This window comes from Stegastes partitus, unplaced genomic scaffold, assembly GCF_000690725.1.
Source record: "Stegastes partitus isolate 25-593 unplaced genomic scaffold, Stegastes_partitus-1.0.2 Scaffold37, whole genome shotgun sequence".
In the NCBI taxonomy this organism is placed as follows: domain Eukaryota; kingdom Metazoa; phylum Chordata; class Actinopteri; family Pomacentridae; genus Stegastes; species Stegastes partitus.
Window position 1 is genome coordinate 215,199 of NW_007577768.1, and position 27,173 is coordinate 242,371.

The following is a 27,173-nucleotide window of genomic DNA, read 5'->3' on the forward strand; positions in this document are numbered from 1 at the left end:
GCTAAATCAGAGGCCCTAATGTGATACATTTGCAAATACTAACCACTGCTATAATGGAGTCCTAACTCATCATAATGCTCATGAATGTTTCATAGTAAGTTATGCCAAATTAAGATCTTGGCACCCAGGGTTGAGAGGGGTGCTTGATTAAGATCAAGCACACACCCACACTGAAGAGCCTGTTATAAAGTCTGTTTTAAATGTCTAAATCAGAGGGCCCAGCCCATTCGGGATTCTATGTCTGGCTCTCTTTCCAATTCCCACTGATGTCCCGATTGGTGTTCCCATGGGATCGGTGCCAAAGGACGGGCTGCCATGTTCAGATACTCGTCGAAGTCTGCATACCCTTTTCCTCCAAAACTCAAGGCTAAAGGTCTTAGTCTGAGAAGGACTCAAATGAACAGTTACTAAGATAGTTCTGTCATGAACTGCTATAGTTCAGCACACAACTCTTTGCATCTCACAATCTGTAGGATAAATTTAAACTTAATGAGATTCTGAAGCGGATGTCTCGCAGCTTTTCATGTTCATCCCCTGTAAAGTTTAAAGCTCAGTGCTGCACAACCAACACTTGAAAGATGGCTGCTTCGCAACTGGCTTTGAACGCACTGTCATCATTATCCCTCTTTCTCACTTACTGGAGTCTGCAAATATAAAACACGCACATGCAGAGCAAAACAACAACTGTGAACTCACAGATTCCTGGTTCTTGTCCTTTGCATCATACACCGTTAGCTTGACTAGGGTCTCGGGGCTAGCAGGATACTCTGAGGGGAAGGTCACCCCCGTCAGAAACAGCGGGTCTTTGTTCGCCTGTCAGAGAGAGGGACAACAACAGAAAAAGGGTGAGATACAATATATGTGTTTGTGTGGGTGCACGCTCATGCACATTTCTCCTGCAACACACATGTTCATGAAAAAGCAGGAAGCCAAAGGGGGGAAAAGAAAGGAGGGAGGGAGACTTGGGAGGGTAAATGAGCCAGCAGCTGGGCTCAGCCTGTCCTCTTTCTCCTCCCGGCGATTCTTCCTCACTCCTCCCGCCTCCCCTGCTGCCTCTCCTGGGCACAAAAAAGGAGAAGATAGAGCTCTCCCTGGTGGGTCTACCTGCAGCTCTGGCATAACTACAGTCTCCGAACTGAGACTGCAGGTCAGAAGCAACAAATGTTGAAAGGTAAGTTGGCACAGCGGCAGGCTGGCAATGGGATTAAACCAGATAGAGCAGCCAGTGTTGAGGCTTTCAGACATACCAGAAGGCTGCATGGCATTAGTTAATATTTGCTCACAAGCTCCCTGAAATCACAATACCCAGTCATCCCCTTTACCTTCTGCAGGGCATGTTTTGCCATGGCCTTAAGAGAGCTTGCTTTCACTCCACTGGAAAAATGTCCACCTAACAAGGGTGTTATGGGTATTTACTGTACATTTAAAACTTCTCTAAAAGCACCGCAGTGACAGCAGTGAGGAACTGTGACATCTAACAGAGTGGAACAGGAAAAACAAGTACAATGGCGTTGTTTGTCTTCAAACACACTGACATATTACTGATTTCAACAACATTTTGAAAAAGATTTTCTCAGAAAAGAGATTTTCTGAGTGTTGAGACAAACTTTACTGTTAAAAGAAGCTTGTTTTTAAGAGACTTGTTTTAGCAAAATTCAAACTGTTAAAACTTTTATCTGCCAGACAATTAGGTCCAACAGTTTGTTTACTTCACTATAAAATTAAAGATTTAACAGGATCTTTATCAAGATTTTAAGGTGTGGCATCCTGAGAGTTTCAGCTGGCTGCATAATTTATATCAATGATCAGTGCTAGCCTATTAACCTTGTAGGTCATCACACTCATTCTTTCCTTTGAATCTAATCTGATATGGCTCAAATCAGACTCAAACAAATTCAGTCCTTTTTTTCCCCTAATATAATTCACCATAAATTCCACTGCAAAATTAATTGTATTGCACCAGTAGCTGAGGGGCTTTCCTGAGAAGACTCGAGAACTTGTTGTTGTCTATTTGAACCAATTCAAAGCAGTTTGTGTTTACAATGGGGGCTTCCTCTTCCTCCGCTCTGCTCTGATGGGCGTTTCTAGAATGCACTCCTCGGGGACCATGTGGGGACAGACTGGGGAGTGGTAATGAGACTGACACAGACAGACTGGCAGACATGCACGGATGTATGGTCACACCCTCGAGTGTCAGCAGAGAAAAAAAGTCTGGGCAGCACAGCTGAAATAAATATGGCATTGTAAATATCCCGCTGTGACAAACGGAAGCAAAATTCCACATGAAATATTTACATGGAGTGCAGAAGAATGTACAATGTTTGACTGCACAAAATACAACAAGCACAACCATAACAAATTATTACATCAATTAAATATGACTTCTATGAAAGTGGATGAACCATGCTTTGACATGTTGCAGAGACTTTAAATATTACAATCTGGGAATGATGAAAAGAGTTGTACACTCATTTTAAATTCTAACTTGTTTTTTTTTTAAAAGGGAAAACATTTGTTGGCTCTTCTTCAGTGGATAGAACACTAAATTGTTCTTCAATGCAGTTTTATCTATATAGCATCAGCTCACAATCTAAGTCATCTTGACTTCACATAGTGCAACCAAGGTCTGACAATACCATATTATATCCAAAACCCCAACAAATCCACAGATTCTCTTGTGCAGGCTCTTGGGGACAGCGGCTATAGAGACAAGAAACTAAGGCAGAGAGAGTATGACACGTAACAAAGGTTTCCCTGCTGGGAACTAAACCATGGATGTTGTGGTTATGTGGTGAGTGCATTAGACCACTGCACGCCTCACTGCGTCCTCTATTACTCCACTGAAATGAACCTGTGGTTTAGAGTCAGTGCGCAGGTGTTTCCATCAATTACCACAACACGTCTGCATAATGATGGATTATGTAGGTTTTTTTTAAAAAAGCAATAATTGAATGCATCACCAGCTCTCCTGTAACTCAAGACTAACACACTAGCTAGCAGAGCTTTGGATTACAATAAGGTTGTTTCAGGCTTTTAAGAGTTTTCCCTAAAAACAGCAGCAAACGTTACATGCAGAAAGACAGAATTATTTGCTGAACTGCGGCAGGAACACAGACCCACCTCCTCACCGCACAACTAACACCGCTGATCCTTCAGAAACCTTACGTGGGCTGACAGAGGGGAAACAAAACAATCGCTTCTGATTTTAGCCTCTCAAGACGTGGTAACACCAGTCTTGATGCCCGGTGGCATTTTGCCGCCCAGCCATGAAGCTGTGCGGTTTGTGTATGCTAACATCCTAAACACACAGCCTGATTCAGCACAGCGGATACAGACACAGTGGAACCAATGCAGTGCTTTGAGCTCAGTGCAAATTGGGATATTATCAGTACTGCACACTGAGAAAAAGACAGACTGAGGCATTATGCTCAAGAATGTGCAGGTACACACACACATAACCTTTTACACCTCCCTCACTGGCACACTGAATAGGCCTCATTCAGACTTACCAGCATGCTTGGCAGCCTCAGCTGCGGCTGAATCTTCTTAGTGCTACTGATGGGCTGAGATGAGCTAGAGTGGTAAGCCTGTCTCCATTTACACAGAGAAGTAAGCCAGTCTGTCATACAAGTGGTCAACATATGCTCTGGGAGACAGCTGCCCCTCTCTTGTCTTTTTGTGCGTTTGTGTTGCAAACCAATTTGGGCCATTAGGAGGGTGTGTGCCTTTGTGTGTGATAGGGTTGGAGGGGGGAGGACGAGTATTCTGACTTGAGTCTCCAAACACTGAAAGGTTTTTTCCCTCCATTGACCAGTCGTAATTACATATACACACAGAGCGGGGACTTTTTGGACTCATTCCAGACAGGGGGTTCTTTGCTTGACTAGCATGACATCAAAGGCTGTTTTATCCCCTGGCTTTGTGTGACGTCAAATCCCCTCGAGTACCGCCACTTCTGGACCCATTGCCCATGTTGAAGGAATGCAGTTTTCCTCCACAAGACATATTAGGGTTTGGCAGAAAAACCGGGCTCTTTCCATCCCAAGTTTCTTGTCTCCTGTGTCACACTACACATACAGAGGAAGCGTGCGCATGTGGAAAACAAAGCACTTGCACTCCTTACTTCAAGCACAGGCCATTTGTTTTCTCTGGACACCCAATAAGAGATTCTAGATAGCATTTTTGTGTCGGCAGCTTCAAATACAAATTTGTCCAAGATGTTTCCTGTTGCAGTTTAAAGAGATTTAGAGAGCTTTAGATTTTCTACTTAAGCTGTCACTGGTCCTTTCTGTTTTACCAACAGTAGATTAAGATACTGTATCCACACTGAGACATGCGCCTGCTTTGTGGACATAAAACGGGTCTGTCTGCTGGGGAAATATGGCACTGTGTCCCAGTTTCATACTATATTAATGTTATTAAGGATAAATTATGTACTATTCTTAACAGTATGCTGTTTGAACAATTAGTAAACAAGAAATGCCTCTACTTCACTGTTCACTCCCAAGAAGAATCGATACAAGCCACTGAGCTGCCTTTTTTGGGGGGTTCTATATACTTTTGCTGTTTGCTTTACCTCCTTTATTCTCTTTTCTATTTTTGATACATACAAATACACAGACTGCCAATTTCACATTTGAAAACACCAAGTAAATATTCTTTCAAGGATCTATTACTTTGCGTTATGCTGTTGTTTTCTTTGTTCACCAAAGGCTGTTGCACAACTATCCGCAATTCTCACCCTTTTTATTCAGTTTGAAGTGGCTTATTCATTTCTTTTATGCGTACCGTGGTAAACTGTCAACTGATATCACCTTTATATAAAAAATATTAATACATATTAGTATTCCTTCTGGTCTTTATAGCAGTGCAATGCATAGGACCCTACAGATACAGGTCAGGGGCTTCTGTTGATTTTTAAAGTGTGAATGGGTTTAAAAAAAAAAAAAAAAAGCGATCTCAGTGACTGCTCATTTCTGGGATTTTATTCACAATAGTCTCAAGAGTTTACTCAGAATAACACTAAAAAAAAAAAACCCATCCAGTGGCAGTTCTGTGGACAGAAAAGCCTTGTTGATGTTTGAGGTCAGAGGAGAGTGGTCAGATTGGTTGGAGCTGACAGAAAGACAAAGGTAACTCAGATAACCGCTCTCCACAACTGCAGTGAGCTGAAAAGCGTCTCTGAATGTCCAACCAACAGCGAAAAATCACGTCGGATATAACTCCTGCTAGCCAAGATCAGAAATCTGAGGCTGCAGCAGGCATAGGCTCACCAAAAAGAGGACTGTTGAAGATGGAAAAAGAGAGCCTCGGCTGATGAATCTCGATTTCAGCTGAGGCAGCAGATGGTAGCGTCGCACTTTGGCATCAACAGCATGGATCCATCGACCCAACCTGCCTTGTGTCAACAGTCCAGGCTGCTGCTGGTGGCGTAATGGTGTGGGGAATATTTTGTTGGCACACTTTGGGCCCCTTAATACAATTCAATCACGGTCTGAATGCCACAGCCTATCTGAGTGTCGAGGCTGACCATGTGCATCCTTTTATGGCCACAATTTACCATCTTCTAATGGCTACTTCCAGCATGATAATGTCTAGATTATCAACCAGAATCTCACAGGAATGTTTCGACTGGAATCCAAGCCATGAGATATTGAGGCTGCTTTAAAGGAAAAAGGAAGTCTTACTTAGTATTTGCATAGAGTTCTTAATAAAGTGTTCTGAGAGTATATCATGTATTATTTCCAGTTCTTTGTCTGATTCGGCTAAGCACTCACCACACAGTGTTGCACTTTGTTTTTTTTTCTGTACAGTATCAGTTACTGGATTAAGCGGTGTATAGATAATGGATGGATGGAGTATCAGTTACTATTTTTAGACACACTATACTATAAAACAAATATGGGCTAAACACTGTTCATTTGTCCTGCTCTGTATTCTGTCAGACTTTTTCAGTAAATAACACCTGAGGTGGTCATTGGTTTCAAGTAGAAATCTGTAATGTTCTGATCCAAAATGATTAAACGCCACCCTGTTCTTTTTCCTCTGGCTTCTGTCCTGTGATTCATGTGAAAGGCTAGAGAGTGCTATGTAGCAGCTGGCATGTTCCGTCATTTATCTTCTAAACTAAACCCTTATATCACATACAGTGGATTCCTGATCATACACCTATCACATGAGTACAACTAATGCTAAAGCTTTTCAAGCAGCCAAACCAACCAGTATCCAGACCAGTAAAGCCGACAGCAGCTGCTGAGAGCTGGTATCTCGGGAATGTGACAACAGGAGAAACAAAAGTGGCAGTTGGACTGTCTTCAGATACAACACATACAGAGGGGCTCCCCAGCACACACAAACACACACACACACACACACACACAAACACACACACACACACACGCACGCGCACACACACACGCACACACACACACACACACCTACACACGCGCGCACAGACACACACACAGGTCCTCCTTTGGCCACACAGGTTAATGAACATCTGTTGCTGTGCATGCTGGATGGCACGTCTAAGAGGGGAACCCCACTAGTTACCCATGTCCTGACAAGCAGCCTCTCTTTCTCAAAATGCATTAAACTTAGTTCACTTAATTCAAGGAGGATTTCAAATACAAATAGATGTTTTTCAATGTCAAAGAAACACTAACAGTGGTAATCTGACTGATTCAGTCTCTTAGAGAAGCATTAAATATACCAGTTTAAGTAACAGGAAGGATGTTCCCTTTTATTACACTATCCAGATTAATAAAAAGAATATATGGCACAGCAAATTCCTCAGACTACCTTGGACTCTCCTACAAGGTTACAAGCCTCGCTTTTAAAACAGACTTATAAAATGACATTAAATGTGCACATACCCTGTTTTTGTGAAGTCGAAAGCAGTCCATATCCTCAGATTCTACTCCAAATCCTAAACATTACAGCCATGAAATCCAAACTCCAGCGGCACTCAGTGTCTGCAGAGCTGGCTGAGCCAGCATACAGTATCCTACCACATCCTGTGTTTCCACACACACATGCACAAAAACACATACGCTGCTGTTCCCTTGACTGAGGGGAAAAGCAGTTGAAATCAGTCTTTGAAAGAGACGGTTATGCTAATTTAGCTTTACTGGATTAGGAGGAAAATAGTGTCTCCTTTTTATGCGTCTGGAAACTTTACCCTCTTATGAGGAAGGAGGAAAGAAAAAAAAAAGTGTGTGTGTGAGTGTTGGTCTATGCACATGTGTGTAAGTGGGTGTTTCACAGTGGGACAGGGGGCAGCTGCTGCTGCCCAAAAAACACTTGTGTGGCTGTTGCCTTAGCAACGGCACTGTCACACTGGAGGTAATAAAAGAAGAATTTAAAGAGGTCAAAGTGCACAAAAAACTTTCACTGTATGGAACCTCAAAACACAAACACAACCACAAACACGTACTGTACATATATATTCCCTGATTGAGAGCTTCACACCAGTTTATGTGGAGGTCTGGACTCAACTGTCACAGGAAATAGAAGGTTAACGCCCATTGTCTGTTCCAGTTCGGTGAGTCGGACGGGAAAAAAGGTTGAGAAAAAGGAGGGAAGACAGAGATGGAGAAAACACCAAGACTCAGTGACCCAGAGACACAGCAAAAACAACCAACATCAAAGGTCGGAGGGAGGCAGAGAGAGGCGGCGTGCGTGTGTGTGTGTGTGTGTGTGTGTGTGTGTGTGAGATGCCTTACCTCAACTATCTCTGTGCAGGCGTGAGACACAAGGTGCTGCTTGTGGGGATCTATGACAGCCACCTGGACCAAAGCATTGGGCTTCCTGTCTCTGCCTGAGGCCACCAGATCATTACAGGCTACACAGAGGAAGAGAGGGAGGAAGGGAGAGCCGAGAGGGAGAGGAGAGGAGAGGATGGAGAGAAAACAGGAGGAGATGAGAGGAAGGAGAGAAGGGAGGAGAAGAGGATGAAAGATGAGAGGGGAAGATAATCCTTTAGGATACACACATAAGCGACACAACTCACACAACACTGGGCCACAAATGGAGAACATGACAATAGATGGAAGACAATCTCAGGAAAGAAGGTACATTTATAAACATCTCATGTAAAATTCAAAGTCCCATGTCAAAGTGATCTGCAGCACCACAAAGGAACAAAGAAGGTACATGTACTGTATGCAGGAAGGCCTCAACCCCAAAACACAGAGAAAGTTTGGAGAAATGCATAAAATATATATTAAGATATAAAACTGCTGTCTCAGCAGTTGATTAAAATGGCAGCTAGGCAAGTAGAACTCCCCCCTGGCAGTGAGATATCAGTTTTATTAGGGCTTTCATTTCCAACATCAAAAGCAGCTTGTCACTCAGCCCCCCTGCTTCCAAGGACAGGACCAATTTGCATTGCACAATTCATATACAGAGCACCTGGGTGTGAACGGTTATGAACAGAAAACCATTTTAACAAGACAATACTCACAAACTGGTGCATTAATAAACCAGACAGCACGACAACATACTTGTCATGTCTTTAGTAATATTAGACTCACAGTTGAAAAGTTGTAAAGTGAAGTGAAACGACAATGAAGCATCTTGATTTTTCCTGAACAAGTCAAAATGCGCAGCCTTAAGCAGGAGACAGGCTCTTTTCTGTGTCTATACGTTTTGGAAACATTAAATAAAGACAGAAGATATGACTCTTGTGTTCACATCTGCTTCACATGAAAGACCTATAAAAACATCAAGCCTGATGCAGAGTAAATTGCACCATATGGTGCTATATTTATGCATGAATTAGCTTTTGTAGATACTTGACTACAGTAATGACTACATTTTTGCTCACAAACCTCTTTGGGTTTTGTCCAAAACTTGCATTTTATCTATCAGCACAATTCTGGCATGTAAACAACCATTGATCTGCTCTCAATGCCCGGTCAGTTTAACACATTGCTTTGCAAAAAAATAAGTCTGGATAAGATCACTCAGTGGGTGAAGTTCCATTAAAAAGACAGCAAAGGAAGAACAATCTTTCTGTGTGCAGCACCATCTTCATGGGCTTGGATTTAATGTTTAAACAACCGAGCAGCCAGTCGAGATGAAAGTGAGTCCTATTGGAGGCTGTTCAAAAAAGAGAAAGAAAAGCAACAATGAAGTTGCCAAAGTAAATACAATGTTCATTAGCAGGACACCAAATGCTCCAATGTATGTAAACCATTTTTTCTCAGGTTTCGAGGTAGTTAATGTCACTCTCTCTGGTGTGTTGGGTGAGATGTGGTAAAAGGTTTCTTTTCTAACAGGATCATTTGCCTTTATTTTGACATGGACAGAAAGACATACAGGACATAACATGAAGCTTACTTTAAAAACACTAATTTACACACTGCCACATGGATTTTCACCAGGAAACTAAATCAAAACCAGAAAGTTTCCAGCAGAATTTGAAAAGCTGATGCCGCTGTCAGGGTGACTGTCCTTGGCTTTTTTAGGAACAGCAACACAAACAAAAGCAGAATTTAATGAGCATTTGTCACACACTTGTCTGCAAGAAAGCAGAGAAATAAAATGAACGCTTTCAGCATGCTAAAGTCAAAGCTGTTTTATAATCTGTGACTTTACCATTCCTTTTCATCGTATCTAATACGAAACTGAGCAGACTTCATACGGCAGAGAAACATTTGGCTGAAGGTTGACTGACACGGTGTTAAATATTAAAAACAGGTTGAGTTAAAAGCAAGGTTTGTACTGTTATTCACAAAATATATTGACAGCAGCATGAAATTCTGCTGTTTCACAGAGGGCAACTACTGCAAAAGAAAATCTTCGAAAAAATAGTTCTTAACTCCATTGACTCCAGCTTTGATTTCTATTTGCATGTTGTGATCATCTGCGCCATAAGAATCACAACTTTTTCAAATAACAGCAGAGTGTAGAACATTTAACACCTACAGCACACAGTGGCTACCAAGACAAATGCAACAACAGTAGGCATGCAGTACACTGGTGACACTAAACTGACTCCATACATATTTAAAAAGGAGATTATGCAGAAGGTGCAAATCACAAAATCCCAGACTTTATGGAGAAAAGCTTCTTGTTTTCCAAGTTTGTATGTTCGATATGAAAAAATATAGTAGCCAATGATATTTCAAAATGCATCTGGGTATGTTAGTGCAGTTCTAAGACAGACACAGAAGACATATGACAAGATCACTTACTTTTTTAGTGTAACTTAGTATAACTTTAGCAGCTAACTTAAATTGGTTATTCTGAATATGACCATGCATACCAATACTTTAGTCCCTCTTCAGAGTTTTTTTTTTATTTTTATTAAACCTCTCAAAACTCACCGCTGTGCATTGAAGTCATAGTACTATATTATTAATAATAACATCCCCATCCTGTTTTAAGTAACTTTACATCGTTGCCTACTTTAGAACGTGCAGATGTATGATGTCCCTGTCACTCAGCAGCTTGAGCACACCAGCTCACCTAAGACTCAAACACTGTGAAACTGCTCTACAAGATGGCAAGTTATGATATTTGGAGTAAATCAGTCGTACATGTTCGGATGGGTTCTGAAAAGGAACAATCCTCTATGCAAGGTGACAGGGCTGGTTCCTTTGGTTTTCTGCATATGAAATCTTCTGTATGCTGCAGTTTCAGAGCAGGGGTGGTCAGCAATGCTATTGACAGGTCACCGGGGAGGGTCTTTAAGATTACTTCTTACAAAGCTTACCACAGATTTAGAATTTCTCAAAAACATATTACATTAAAATTAGAAACTATAGCTAATTGCAACTAAACCACTACTTGACAAATCCTTTGCCTCAGCTGAAACTTCTGCTCTGTCACTGTTACAAGCGCTCACAATGTCCTTTTAATGTCCTGCATTTAAATCTGGCTGCTAAAAATGCTGCATAGAATAATCATCTTCGTCCTTTTACTCTACACTTTCCAAAAACAAGTAAAATTTACAAGAACTTCACCCAAAGAATTTCATGTTATATTTTATAACATCCATCCATCCATCCATTATCTATACACCGCTTAATCCTCACTAGGGTCGCGGGGGGGCTGGAGTCTATCCCAGCTGACTTAGGGCGAAGGCAGGGGACACCCTGGACAGGTCGCCAGTCCATCGCAGGGCCACACTTAGAGACAGACAACCAAGCACACTCACATTCACACCTACGGACAATTTAGAATCACCAATTAACCTCAACATGTTTTTGGACTGTGTGGGAGGAAGCCGGAGAACCCGGAGAGAACCCACGCTGCACGGGGAGAACATGCAAACTCCACACAGAAAGATTCCGGTGCCCCCACCGGGACGCGAACCGGCAACCTTCTTGCTGCGAGAGTGCTACAGTGCTTACCAGCTGCGCCACCTTGCAGCCCGGTTCATTTAAAAAAAAAAAAAACATTTCTGACTTCTATTTCTATCCATTGATATTTTATTTTATTAATTTATCTTCTATCTATAGGAGTTGGGGTTGTTTCTATTGTTCTATTGCATTTTTGTATGTTAAGCGCTTCGTGTTGCATTTTTGCTTTTATGAAAAGTGCTACATAAATTAAGTCTGATAAATGTCAATAAAATAAGGCAAGATGTAAAAAAAAAAAAAAATAGACGTAAAATACCTTCGAGTTACTGGGGGGTTTGTATACAGTCTCAGAATAACCAGATGTACATGGGTCAGGAACTAGATGAGAGTCTGAACAGACTGTGTGATGGATGCTGATAAAAACAGCCCATCTGTTACATTCAAACCCTGTGACAGCAATTCTGAAACTGACCTTTGATTCCATTAGTCGAAATCACATTTGCTAATTTCTCCAACTCTCCAGGGCATGTCTCATCACGAGACTCACTTAAGAGTAGTCAAACTACAACATCTCACTTTGTAACATTAAGTTGAAAAGGGCTTTACTGACACAACTAACTCTGCATCTACATTCTTGAGCTCACACACCTTGTCTGAGTTTTGCCTGAGAACTGATGAGAGAGTCTGGAGCAGAGGCCCGACCACAGCAGGGAGCACAGAGGGAATCATGAAGGGAATAACTTGGTCTAAATGGACAGCGTGCAGCATTGCAAGGCAAACCGTGAAACAAGTGTTTCTGATGCTGTTCTGCTACTGATATAAAAAGACGAGAAAGCTGTTGGAAGAAACCACTTAGGTTTATATACATCGTATGGTATATATACCTACATAAACTTACAGATATTGTGTTTAAAAGTTGTATTTTTAAATGTATTGTTTATTCATTGCGTATCTATAAACAAGAGAACAAATTCATGTGTCAAAAGCTATTCAAAACAGATGCTTCTGATTTATACAGTATTCCATAATATGTTGTAATAGAATTTCTAGTATGTATGTTTTTACTGCTGAATAGTTTTCAACCAAGAGCATCTGTCACACGGGGGGCAGTTTGAATATCAGCTATTGCTGCATATGATTGCCTGACTACCTCTTGGATTTATTCCTGTAAATCATCAGAGGGATGAAAATGGTGCCATTCAGCTACACTTCCAAATGTGGCTGTCTTTGTTATAATGGGTAACATAAGAAATAACTCCATCAGTAACACAGGACTTAGCTGTGGCCCAAAAAGATGGAGGAAAATCTTTTTGGGTGTTTCACTGTCACTCAAAAAGAGCCTGAGCTGCTCAGTCAGAAACCTAGATGTAGAAGTATTCTATTTTTGACAAGATAATTCATGAAAGTCTTGTATATCAATCTGTAAGCCAATTCAAGAAACACAGACTGCTCTATTCTACAATTATGGAATTTATAGAGAAAAGTATGTTCCTTGTTGGTGGGATGCAAGTCTCTGCAGGTGTCAATGAAACCAATTTCATTACAGAAGCTCAGTCGTGACTACCACTGTGCCGGGGTTTGCCTAAATTAGGCTTCAAACAACGACTGAAGTCACCTGCCACTGCAGAGGAGATATTCAGCCAGTTGGAAAACTGGGACAACAGCTGAGTAAGAAATATGGGTGCACCGCCAGCTGGAGGGTAAATATATTCAAAAAGAAACATTTTCCCCACGAAGCAGCCTTTCGGTCCTGATATACCTTCCTGCATTATATTTGATAGCATCAGCCTGAAATAGAGGTGATCTTTTTTGTCAACTCAGACCAACACACTTCTACTTTTGTTGCCAAAAAACGTATGAATGAATGAATGAATGAATGAATGAATGAATGAATGAATGAATGAATGAATGAATGAATGAATGAATGAATGAATGAATGAATGAATGAATGCAAATGCTGCCAAGTAATGGTAAAATGTGTTTCCTTGTTAAGGGGTTATGTATGCTATGCATGTTCCAAGATTAAAATGCTGTAGCATCATTCTACTCTTTGAAGAAGAAGAAGCAAAAAAGCTTGTCTATCCCCATCAGAAAACAGAAAATGTGTCATGACCACAGTAATCAGTGTGGATCGCAGTAATTAAAAACCCTGTAGAAGAAAACATGGATATAACTAAATGACAAGATAACGGAACAAAAACCACACTCAGCATACAAGGGACTTTGGTTTTGTGAGAGAGTTAAGCAAAGAATTAAACAAAAGGCTGAGCTACACAGAATAAGCCACTATATTAAAACCACCTGCCTAATATTGTTAAGCTCCACCTTGTGCTGCCAAAACAGCTCTGACCCATCGGGCTGGTGACACAGAACCCCTGGTGGTGTCCTGTTGTGTCTGGCACCGGGATGCCGGCAGCAGAACCAGCAGATCCTGCAGGTTGTGGAGTGGGGCGTTTGTGAATCTGGGTTGTTGAAGCTTGTTCTATAGACGCTCTATCAGATTGGTACTTTGGAGGCCTGATCAACACCTTGGGCTCTTTGAAATGACAGATAATACATTTTAGAGGTGTAGCAGAGCACACTGTCCTGCCTGGGGAGGATGTGGTGGTCAGACAGTGGCAATGCCAAGTGGGTGCGCTTGGTCTGCAAAAATGCTGAAAAGGGTGATGCTTGTTCAAGGAATATGGCCATGAATGCTGAAGCCAATGGCTGCCCAGCAAAACACTGTAAAAAGATAATCAGTGGTATTCACTTCAACGATCAGCAGTTTAAATGTTGCTGGAAACAGCAATACAGCTGAGTGTACCAGAAACGTACAGTGCCAGTGTAGCGGAACCAAAACAATCCGGTTTGTCCTAAGATACAAAAGTAAAACGAATATCAAAAACTCAGGCAGTTTAGTTACCATTTCCTACTTATGGCCTGTGGTTGATGTGACCTCCTTGTTGTAAAATGTCATTGCCTCACTAAAGTTGGAAGGTCTTCAAACTACGCAGGTTTCCCTGGAATAGTAATCTATATTTCACTGCTTTCTGAAGTCAGAGAATGTATGAACCTCATTCCCAGAGAAAGAAAGCTACTTCTCCATCAAAAGCTGCAGGACGTGTTCTGGAAATGGTGGCCTTGGACGACCATGCGGCTTTGAGTGGTGGCTTTAGCGTTGGCTTAAGTCGACTTCTGTCCTTTAGTGGTGGCTCTTCTGATGACTGTTATCTCTATGGTCTCATGGTTGAAGTCCTCCATGAATTTGACAAGCTGTTGACCCTGTTCACCTTCAGGAATTCCAGTGATATCCGAGTTATGATGGTGGCTGCATCCCTAAAGGTTATCCATCTTCGCCACCTTACAGTCATGCATGCGATGAGATTCCAGAGCTTGCATTTTCTTTTTGTCAATATCTTCTGAAAAGATTCAGAGAGGAGGTTTCTATAGCAATTCTGTCTGCAACTGATGTCTGCATTTTACTCCTCCTTTTTTATGTATTTGTTTATTTATTTTTCACGAAGCAACACAGGAATAGTTCACCGTGATGTTATGACGAGGCTGCAGCATTGCCAAACCCAGACTGAGCAGAATCCAGAAATTGTGCATGATGCAGTGAGTTCTTTGGCATATGTGAGTCAATCAAATACCTAACTGTGTCCCTCTGGGATAATCAGAGTGTACAGAAACGTAGTTTGCCATGTAGAAGGTTTGCTCAATCACAGAGCTGACGTGGGAAGTATCAACTCTCTCTTCATGCTCCACAGTGCCTATGTTTAAGAACTTTTACAATTTACAATTTGCCTCACATGCCCAAGCTGTAATGCAGCATGACGGCACCTGCTGAGATAGAAAACCACTCTGGGTCCTCAGAAGTAGGATTAAGAAGCATTGATCTATATCTCTATGTTTTCCCACAAAACCAAAGAAAGTAATGAAAGAGAATAAATGAAACATGGGTAAGGTCGACGTGCTCTGGGCTCTTAATTTCTGTATGTGTGTGTGACTGTGGGCAAATCACAAACTGTGTTGATTTTTGAGGGGGAAATGAAGTAAATACAATTTCTGCAGCAAGCACTTAAAAAATGCAAACATTTAGGCATCCTTCTCCTTGTAGAGTCTCAGAAGCTAATTAACTCTATAGCCTTGAATTGACTTGACTTTAGAAACTAACTGCCAATGAAAACCGCCTGACTCTTCAAACATAGTGGTGCCCATCAACAACCATGGGCTTTTATAAAGCTCTGAAAATGACGCTAATTGATGCCTACAAAAAAAGGGGAAGGTTATATCAAAGTGCTTCCAGCGAGCAATTTCCATTGTCTGAAGTGTCATTAAGAAATGGCATTTTAAGGAAACTTGGAATTCAAGACGTGAAAAACAAACAAACAAAAAAAACTTTTTAGATAAAACTGCATACCTACTGGGCGAAAAATCAAAGCAGCAGCACCATGTAGCTGCACAGGAACTGCAGGAAGGTTTGAGTGACACAGATGTGCTGGTCCTCACACTGTTATTGATCTATTGATCATGATGTGGTTGCTCATACTGAAGAGAACATAGAGTGCATGATTAATGCTAACCACAGGCAACTACAATGAAAAGTACCAGCCAACCTGGGAGATCTTCAATGTAATTTTAAAATAAGCAGGAGACCAAATTGGGGTAAATATTGGGCTTAACCCATGCAGAGTCTGCCAAGCCTGATTGATTGAGTAGAGTAAAAAGAACATAACAAATGTGTTTACTTTAGCTAATAGCATGAGAGACAGAAACATTCAGAGCCTCTGTTCTTCGAGCAGTTGTTGAGAAAAGGCTACAAGAAAGGGTTGTAGAATATCTTGTTGCACAGCAGCGCTCATGCATGTATTATCTCTTAGGGGCTATTCTAATTCCACATTCCCCTTCTCTCTTCGAGATTTCGATGCCAGGTCTTTTGGACTCACATTAAAGGAGGTCTCACATTTGCTCATGCGGGAGGAAAGCCGAAGCAGAGGAGTTTGTGTGTCGGGAAAAAAAAAAAAAACAGTTGTTTATTTAGTCATGCAAAAAAAATATGTTCGTATGGACAGACATTCATGCGTCTGTGTTCCTGTGATTCAGTCTCTGCTGTGTTAATGCTGTAGGTGCGAAATGTTGAACTGTTTACAGATTGGCTCAGACACACATAGCTGGAGGACACTTCAGCCTCATCTTTTTCTTTCAGTCTGTTTCATCATATCATCAGCTCTCATTTGGTGGTTCTTTCTTTTCTCTAAATGACACTAGCTCAATTCTATTGATATGAATTTAAAATCATTCTCTATTTTTTTTTTTTTTTACCTCAACAGCACTAGAAACACTCACACCCCTTCACATTTTGCCAACTGAATGGTGTTGTAAAGTGAATTTTAAAAGAATAAAATTTGCATTCCATTTGCAAAATTGCATTTTCCCATTATTGTACGTTTAATAAAATATGACAAAGTGGAATTATGTTTTTAGAAATATTTGCAAATTCATTAAGAAAACTTAAATTTTTCATTTTCCAAAGTACTCAGGCCCCTGATTCTGTACTTTGGAGTAATTACAGCGTTGAATTCTCTTAGTTAAGTCTCAGCAGACTTTATAAACCTGGATTTGAGCGGTTCATCCAATTCTTCTTTGCAAATCTCAAACCCCGTCAGATGGGATGGGAAGCGTATGTGAACTGCCATCTTCTGGTCTCTCCACACAGTTAGGGGGTTTAAATCTTGGCTTTGGCTGTGTCAGTCAAGGACAGTCAGAGACTTGTCCTGAAGCCACTCTAGCATCCTCTTGACTGTATGCTTTGGCTCACTGTTGTGCTGAAAGATGAACTGCCACCGAAGCTCAGGTTGTGTGTATACTGGAGCATGGTTTCTTCATGGAGCTCTCTGTATGTGGCTGCATTCATTCTCTCTTCGATTCTGACCACCAGATCCGTCCCTGCTGCTGACAGACACTCACAGCATGATGCTGCCACCATCATATTTCACTGTACTGATGCTATTAGCTTGGTGATGAAAGTTCCCTTTTTGACTATCAAATCAGACAATGCTTTTCCTTGTGCCGAGTCCCTGAAATGCGTTTGACACATTCCGAGCAGTCATCTGCCTATAACTCATCGTGGGCTCTATCTAGCTTCTCTGCCATAAAGGCCTGACTGAGTGGCTGCTGCTGAAATGGTTGTCCTTCCAGCAGCTTCTTCCATCAGAGGACTTGTGAACCTCTGTCACAGCGACTGTTGGGTCCCTGGTTGCCTCCCTGGCCAACGACTTACTCGCAGAGTTTGGACGGACCGCCAACTCATAGAAGAGTGCTTGTGGTTCCAAACTTCTTCCATTTTACAATCATTGAGGCCACAGTGCTCCTGAGAATACTGACAAATGCTGTACAACCCCTGATCTACTGTATATCTCACCACAGTGTTATCTCAGAGGTCTGCAGAGAGTTTCTTGGACTTCATTGTTTGGTTTTTATCCTGTGATGCAGTGTGAATTTTGGGATCTTATATGCTGTCACATTGAGTGTAGGCTGATGGAGAAAAAAAATGTGAGTTTTATTCATTCAACATGAAATTTAGAACACAACAAAGTGTGCAAAAAGTGAAGAGGGACGGAATACTTTCTCACTAAGTGACACTCGTAAGACCAGAGATGGGATGGTGCAGATAAGTTGCTGACTGTCCCTCTCAGTCACCTCAGGGGATGTAAATTTGACTGGCCAGAGAGTTTTTCCTACCCTGCTGCACAGTTAACCACAGCCAGTTTGGTGATTGAAATGGGAATAGGTGCCCAACCATGCATCACCCGACTGGCTCTCTTACAAGGATATGACACTTCGACTGACCCTCTTAGGTCAGCGCTATTATGATGCTGGGTGGGGGTGGCAGGAAAGGGAAATAGAGAGGGTGACGGAGGGAAAGGACAAGGGAGTCCCTCAGAGAGACATTTAAAGTTTGAGGAAGGAAGTCTGAGCGAGAGGAGAGATAATGAGGGAACGATGTGAATGGAGGAAAGAGGAGTTTGGCCTATTAAAGTGATAGAGATTCAAATAATGGACTGAAAGCAGGAAAAAAAAGAATGAACAAATTTAGAGTGCCTTCAAGAACATTATATTTGTAGATTTTTAGTGAATTGTCTCGCTTAGCTTAGGTGAAAATTAATTCAACAAGGACGTGACTTGCAATTTTAGCCAAGCAACTCAAGTGCCATAGTATACTGGGGACTGATTCCTAAATCACCATAACAATTGAGCAATTGCAGTAATAATGTTTGCCCATCCTTGGAGGCTTCAATTACTATGCTGTATTTATTTTGTGTGATTGGAATATGCTGAGCTCTTTCAAGATGAATTTGCTGAAAATGAGTTTTAATGCAGCAGGCCTCTGTGACCCCCGCAATGAATCTAAATTCCATTTAATCGAGAGGGGAGCCCTGGGAGTTGCCACATGAGACAAATATATATGCTCGTCTCCAGAAGACGCTTATTCATCATGATAATAATTTCAACGCTTCAATTAATATGACAGCATTATTTGCATGTGCCACTGCTATGCACACCTGTTTGCCAGTCGGTCTGGGGAAAACAAAAGGGAAGCGAGGGCTGCCGTGTTGTGATAAACATGTCCTTAACCTGCTGCAAAGAGCTGCTAATCAGTCATGATAAGCAAATATGTAAACAAATGTGTATTTCATATGTGAACGGGACCTCAAGTTTCAACTAAATCATGTATACATCCAAGTGTATTCATCAAGTTGGCATTAACAACAAATGTTTCTCTGCTACTTCTGGATAGTTATGCAAAAAAAAAAACAATTTACAGGTAAAAAGCTTTCAACTGAATAATGATTTACATCACATCAGCTCAAACACTGTTAAAGAGAAATAAGAAAAAAATCATTTTAAAAGAATATATCTTTCTGAAATTCCACTGTCGCTACAGAAGACAACCACAAGCATTAGTTGAATTTTTGCTTTTAACTGTGGTTTAATTTCTGCACTGAACTGACCTGATTCTGAACAAGTCACGGCCACCATTCACCCTCTCTGATCAAAGAGTTTTTCAAAAAGAACAGGCAAGTTGTTGAGACATTCAAATTGTTTGCCACTGTTTGATACAAGGGTCATAGAATAGGGTGCTGAATTGGTGTAGGAATGCACGTAACTGCACATACACCGCTAACATTTGTACTGGACGCTATTTTCTGTATCTTGACTTTTAGTGGCAACAAAAAGGTAAAATGAACAGCAAGGTTGAAATCAAAACACAGCGATGTCTCAGTTTGTCAGTATCAAAGCGCTACTGCAGTATGTAAATGCAGTCAAAGGGAGGAACTTGATTTCCAAAACAGAGACCTCTGTTCCCTTGAAAGCAAACTAAGGTTTTGAGGTTGAAGGGGTCACACAACAAGATAAATAATTAACAATTCATAAAAGAGAAACGGAATAATCCTCTAGCCAACTCTTCCCACTACGGCACAGAAGTCACAGTTTTAAATTGGCTGGTATTTTTCAGAGACACAAACGTGCTGGCCATTTAAATTTCTCCTGTGGGCTTGTTTGTTTATTTCTTTCACTTTGGGGAGAGAAGCTTCTTCTCATCAGATTTTATGGTGCAGTGTCAAAACAAAGGAAACCACCAAATAATGCCCTTATTGCATTCAGTTTGACATGAGCCTAAAGCTGCAGTTTTCAAATTCAGATGATATGCTACTGTATTCCACCCAATCAGTACAGAAGCAACGGCAAGAGGCAAATCCATGGTTTGTCTTTATATGTAGTCCATATAAGTTGAGAATCGCTATACAGTTTGCATTTAATCACTGGTTGTATTGATAAGCTGTAATTGCCGATTTGAATTTCAGTGGGCTAATTTATGGTATTGAGCTGAGCGCAGCAAAGAACAGCAAGTTCTAATGCCACCTGAAATTACTGGACTTTGTTAATGTGTTGATACCAGAGTGTTTCACTTTGAACAGCTATAGGTCTCACAAAATAAAATAGTTTGACTTTTAGTCTCTAGTATGGAACAAGCCCAAATAATGTGGATCTTACAATTCTCGTTACAACTGAATACCATTCTCAATTAGATCCTCCTTGTCTCCTAAATGTTCACTTTACTCCCAAAGACTGCATTTAAAGGATGGACATAGCATCTGGGGCTGAAAACTGAAGACATAAGTGATTTAAATCTGCATTCTCTCCAATGGTCAGCAGGGGGCGACTACTTAGGTTGCCAAAAACAGACGATTGTATGGAAGTCTCTGAGAAATTGACCCAACTTCTTCCTTGATTTATTAGTTCAGTAAACAATTTCCCATTTAATTAATGATCTCAAGCATCAGTTTCCAGCCTTTCAATATAGCATGATCTTAATTATGTAAACTATGGTTTCATTTGGAGTAAACTAGATGATACAGCAGTTTAGGGTGTAACTACCTTATGATTGACAAGTCCCTGCTGTATGGGCATGCACAGTGTCCTCAAAGTTCTCAGTCCTGTGCCACAGAACAGAATCTGTTTTCACAGGCTAAATGGTTTTAATGGTGAATAAACTAAAATATATGTGTAAATCCAAGTGGTGTCCCATAAAAACCATGTTTATCAACAGTTATATCATTAAATGTTAATTGGCAGCAAAGTTACAGAGGAAACACCACTCCTACACACACAGACATGTGAAAATAGTTACGACTAATTACACTCAATATACATTTTCCATCTCTGGGGAATATGGAACAGCTGCAGCTCATTCACAAAATCCGCAGCCAGAGTTTTAACAGGGACTTAATAAAGGAATGGCATTACGCCCCCTCCTCAAATCACTGCATCGGCTTCCAGCACACAGCAGAATTTATTGAAGTTCTCTGAAGCACCACAATATGTGTTCAACACTGTTAAAACTTTGAGCCATCCAGCCTGCTCCAATCATAGCGCTGGTCTGTATTTATGGTCAGTTGAAAGTCTAATGCAGCTACCTTTGATTTTTTTTTTTTTTGTGCTCTTGGTTGCTGAAACAGCTTTCCTGGGAGTTTGAGATGTGTTCATTTTTTTTTGGAAAAGCTGCCTCAAGACATGTCTTTTCCTGTTGCCTTTCAATAATTAGCATCATATCTTCACCACTGAATAGTTTGCTTTCAGATTCATATCCTTTCTTGTTTGCTTGCTGTGATGGTGCAGTTTGTGTTTTTTTTTCCTCTTTCTCTTTCTGTGCCATTTGTCATTTTCTTTCAAACCACACAGTTTCCCCTTGTGTATCAAATGTGCTACAAGGTTACATTTGGCTTGCGATGCCTTGCTGGCTGGCTACATGTGCTGCTGCCACTGGGAGGTAAACTAGCTAGCTAGCAGCTGCTGCGCCCTGGAAGGCTGCAGGCACTGACTGTAGGATGAGGACTTGTGTACTATTCTTACTCTTATTAGTGGCTTTAATGCCTTTTGCTTTTTCTCTAAATTTAGTAAGACTTTTAAACATATACAGCTTTTAAACATGCCACTTTCTTTCAGATCTTGACAGCAATTATGTGTTCATATCAATATTTTAATCAATAATGACAGAAATAAAGTATAATTTAGAATATGAATGAAATACTGTCATTATGGGTTTGACAGAAATAGGTCAGATAGAGGTACCATACATTGGCCACACAATTAGCCAAGGCACTTAAAGGTACATGGTACTTCTGCATGTCAGCTGTCTGCTGTATTTTCTACCATGGCAGATCATTTACATTCAAATAGTTTTCCTACACGAGTGCAAATTCACAGTCTGCAGCGACGTCTGAGTAACAAAGGAACATTTAGAAATCAAAGCAAGCATTACAAAGGCTTATTCCATTTTTTTTTTTGCTGAAAATATTGGTATGACTGTGTACTATGTGTGCACATTCATGTGGTTTTATGTATTTTTTTGTCAAATGTCACATTTTTACAGCAATGACTCTCCTACTGAGCCCCACGCAATCTCTCCTTACCTGTAATTCTTTAATGGCAATGGGTCTATAAAGAATTGCATGTAGTTACAAGACATATGATGTTAAATTCATCAAGTGACACTTGCTAAAAAACATCTCTGAATTGATGATCTTTTCTCATTGTACAGAGATTTCTGCAGCAGCAACTCTGTTCACATCCTTCGAATATCTGTATTCATCCATCCTCTCATCTATTGAGGGCAGAACAGTGGGAAGTCTTTGTTGCAGTTGCGACAAAATATAGAAACAAGGGAGCCAAGATGCCCGTCTTTGATGCCATCAGTTTTGAATGTCAAAGACCACTGGAATAATATTTCTGTTTGGACTACCGCTTTAGGAAACATGACCTGAGCCACAAAGAATTGTCTAGAAATAGAAGTCTAACATCGCAGTTCCATAAAAAATGAATGAGGCCATCTCGATGAAAAGTTCAAAAGAACCCTCTCGCCATTCTGTCTAATGTTTTCTTTGTGCTGGGCTTACTCGGGGTGCATGCGTGTCACAATTGAGAAAAGATTAGGATTTGCCACTAATTCTGACTGACTCTTGCATTAGTGTAACTGTCAGCATGTGTGTGTTTGTTAATGTTTTCAATAAGAGGTAAACTGAAATATATTTTAGCCAAGAGGGCTGATAGCTCATTGACTCTTGTTGTTTTTCTCGGCAAAGCAAGAGGAACCAGACGATACCGAAAGTGCGCAACCCTGCAAGCAAGCCCATGTGTCTTTTGCCTAATATGTTTGCAGAGACGCCAAGAAAAATGGGATTTCTTCATTGTCAGTGCTTCCCCCGCAATGTAAAATGACCCTTGAATTACTGAGTTAACAGGACTTACCAAGGCTGAACTCCACCTGAGGCAGCTTGGGTGTTAGAATAACACCTGCAAGACAGAGAAAGCAAGAAAGATAGAGTGGAGTTGAGATAAAAGCGGAGGGAGTGGGAGATAAAAGGTAAGGAAGAAAAAACATTAGAACAATGAAAGAGACAGAGGAGATAACGGATATAGAACGTGAGCTGTTGTAGTTTCACTTTGCTTTGGTTTTAGAAGTGTAGAGCTGCAACTAATGAACGTTTTTCTTTCATGACTAATCTGTCAATTACTTTTTTTAAATACATAATTTATCTATAAAATGTTACACAACAGTGAAAAATTGCCATCACAAATTCCTGGAGCTCATGTTGGCATGACATTAACTTTTCTATCCAAAACCCCAAGACATTGAATTTAAAATGACATAAAATGAGAAAACAAATCATCACATTTTCCTACAGGGAAACTGTAATGGTTCTGCATATTTTTCTTTCTTAAATGAATATTTATCAAAAATCTTGATGAATTTCTACAATTGACATTTGATTGATTAGTTGAGTCCTTAGAACCCTCAAGTGTTCCTTTATTGTAAATTATTGGGGACAGACACAGAATATAAAGTAGAATAAGGGGTTGAAATCGAACCACGGAGTAAGCAAGCTATTTTAAAATGGCTAAAATAGAGACAGTAACAAGACAGCATTTAACTGTGGTAGGAGCATGACAGGCTCCCAAAATGCCACAGTGATAAATGTAACTGTTCATTTCGATTATGCTGCAAAACTGCAATATTTGTGAGTGTCAGAAAACATGTTTCTAGGTATCCATTGTCCTTGAGGGCTTACGCCATAATGATGAGTAGAGGACTGACTGCTTCTATCATCTGTCTCCAGTGCTGTCTCTCATTCATCACATTCCCAGTCTGACAGAAGCATTCAAACACCTAACAGATGAAACACCTGCATGATGGTGCAACACGTAGAGGGTCCCTAAACCACAAAATGGCATTTTCCTCTTCCTGGGGTGCTTGGACACAATTGGCCTCTCTAAGCCTCATCAACTCCGCTAATGGGCCATGGATACTCGATGCTTACTGATGTATGGGAGCCACACGACTCTAGGTAATAGACATTTTACATAATGAGGACCATTCACAAAGACTAAAAATGATTTACTTGTGTTTTACAATTATCTCAGTCACTATGCTTTATTGGCAGCTTTACCTGTATGCCAGTTCAGGTCAGTTTGCAAAGCCTTGTGTCACAAAGCATGTCTTTCATGTTTTTAGTGTGTATAAAAGATGGACATTGCGACCGTGAAAGCACCCGTTGGTTTGTGTTTTGAGGCTTGAGATGGACATTTGGTCATTGCCATCTTGGTTTTCTGAAACTGGACATAACAGGGTGGATCTGATGATGTGGTGGCAACTTGCCCTGCCCGAAAACATATCCTGCAAGTCTTCAAAGTAGGGATTGAGACCATAAACGCTTCGGAAAACATTCACTGAGGTAACGTATTAAGTGAGAAATAGGTAATTTCTTTAGAATTCAAAACAGTTTAACTTATCTTTGCAACTAGAGGAGTCGTCCTCTGCTGGCCATTATGATAATGCAGTTTTAGGGCACTTCTGTGTTGTCTTTTCAGACCTACAGGCTGCATCCAGCTTTTATTTACAGTCCATGGTTTATATGTAGAATGAGTGCTCTTAGATCGGGTGAAGAGTTTTGCAAGAAAAAATGTTTATCATTCATAGGAACACTATGATAGGAAAGTGAAAAAACGCATCCGTACTAAATTCCCATTGGTCATGTCCAAGTATCAAGAATGCTGGTGGTCAGTGACCGTCAGTGTTTCTTATCAACATCTCTGGTTTACTGTACGTCTTGGTGCTTTTGTTTCTAGAGATAAATGTAGTACTGTCCAATATCACATTCATGTAATGAATTATGTTTAGGGTGGATGAATCATTTAAACACAGTCTGTTTGTTTAGTTTTTTTTAATTTGAGTCTTTTAATTGCATTCTTTGAAATGTTCATTTAAATTCATGCACCAATGGTAGAAAGACTGCGAATGAATAACAAAACATACAAAATTATGGAAATCAGAGGAATTATCTGGTGCCCTGCTGAGAGTCCCTTGCCGAGTGATGCCAAGAAAACCCACAGCACAGTAACTAAAAAAACACAAGCAATATATAGTGCATTTCTAATTTCGACGAATATGTTGGCAAACCTGTGAATAAAACTTTAATTTGCATGCATTTTCTCACATTACCAATGAACTGGGAACTGTCAGCTGCTGTACTTGTCACAATGGGCTACATTAGAATAATCAGGCTTATGCAAACTTAGTGCAATATCTGTTACGCATACATGTATAGTAAACATCTAATTAATCAAGGGCACAAATAAACACATGAGGAAGTAAACACACACACACGCACACGGTTACCCAAATACAGCAATTAAGTATGTAAATAAACTGTGTGTCGCTATCTGGTTTTAACATTACCCTCATCATCCTCATCGTCTCATTCCTCAGGGGTCATGTCGTCTGATGTTGTCACCATTAAGGCTTCCTTGTGAGTGCAGATGAAACTTTAATAAGCCCGGGTGACATGTTGTGTGGTGGCAACAGAGAGCCCTTTAGCTAGGTGGGCTGAGACTGTGCCAGCTGTTAGGTCCCGTCTCTGGTGCCACGTTATCATAAGGGACTGTCACTTGGACGGCCCGGTTACTTTGGAGGACTCCATCTGCGCTAGACACCAACTTATCTTGAGTGGTAGGAAGCAGTGGAAAACGCTTGTCATTGCAGAAATAATTAAAGATAAGGAGTAAAGCTAAGTCTGGGTCTGATATGGGTTCAGGATACTGATCATGAGAAACACGTGGCAAAGCAAGTGGATGTATTTGATAGCGAGGCAGGAGGAGGATTGGAATTCAAAGCTGTCTGACTTTTAAAGCGCAGCTCGTAGGTAGAGTGTCAAGTATTTATAGAAGGATCATGAGGATGCTTTGATTATAAGACAGCCAACACAGGTTATGTTGCATCTTTTGAGAATGAAGACTGACTACATGATGTTAAACAGCGTTCCAGCAGAGCTCTGGAAAACTGTCACATGTCCGCAGTGCTTCAGTATCCACAGTTATTACAATCACGGACAAATTATGCAACCTGAGGACACAGCACCTGTTATGTACGCAGTGACCTCATTCTTGTCCTGGAGCACTGAACACAGCACATGTCATTAACCCCATGGTGCAAATCTGCCTGACCAAAACAAATATGCAGTCTAATCACAGCAATTAGACATTACATGGAGAGAGGTAAACCACCTGTACCGTCCGTCTCAATCATTTCTCCTTCAGCATACGAGGCTCGCAGCTCCACTGCGTAGATAAGTGTGCGGAGAAAAGTGGCACAGGTGTGGTATTTATAATCGATATCCGCTGGCATTATGAATATGGTAATAGGCTCAGCAAGGCGGCAGGCAGGCAGGCAGGCAGCACATGCAGATGTAACTCCCAGAGGGGCCCAAAGCAAATGAGGTGTGCCCGCCTGCTATACTGCAGTTTCATCTGGCTCTAGAAATAACAGCACAGCCCCACTGTACCTCCAATCTATCAGCCCCCTGTCTGCGGGTGGTATCAGTGGGGAAAAAAGCACGCTGAAGGCAGAGGAGAGGGTAATTTATAAGGATGTGAGCAGACTAGGTGATTTCTCTAGAATGACAAAGTTAATTAATGTAGAGGGACTTAAATTGTCCGTCTTGCAGATGATCATTTAACCCTCTTCACTTCTCATTGCCCTGCTTCCTCACCCACTGTACAGCATGATAACCACTCACCAGCGTGTAGCAGACAGTGAACGGGGGAGGTGGGGGTTGGAGGTAGGAAATGTGGAGGTGTACATTTTACATGGGATTGCTGCTTGTTCCTGACTCCACAAAAAAAAAATAATTGCGCAGAACTCCAAAATGCTGCCTGCCGCTGCACCGGTCCCTATCATACGCTACCAGCTCGAGTACGAAAATCAGGCAATTTCCAAATAGAGCTTGGATAAACCACCTTGCAGTGGGTATAGTACACATTCCT

The 27,173-nt window shown here is 41.0% G+C and overlaps 1 protein-coding gene across 1 annotated transcript in view; it reads right to left on the minus strand.

Annotated features, from left to right (window-relative positions):
* Positions 1 to 209: 209 nt before the first annotated feature.
* The window catches only part of LOC103373035 (type II inositol 3,4-bisphosphate 4-phosphatase-like), a 32,621-nt gene continuing 5,657 nt past the window's right edge, over positions 210 to 27,173 (minus strand). The window contains exons 2-5 of the mRNA XM_008302836.1: positions 23,103 to 23,147; positions 7,725 to 7,843; positions 686 to 813; positions 210 to 381 (exon numbers count right to left, since the gene is read on the minus strand). Coding sequence (XP_008301058.1) covers positions 210 to 381; positions 686 to 813; positions 7,725 to 7,843; positions 23,103 to 23,147 — 464 coding nt within the window. The remainder of the gene's footprint in view (positions 382 to 685; positions 814 to 7,724; positions 7,844 to 23,102; positions 23,148 to 27,173) is intronic.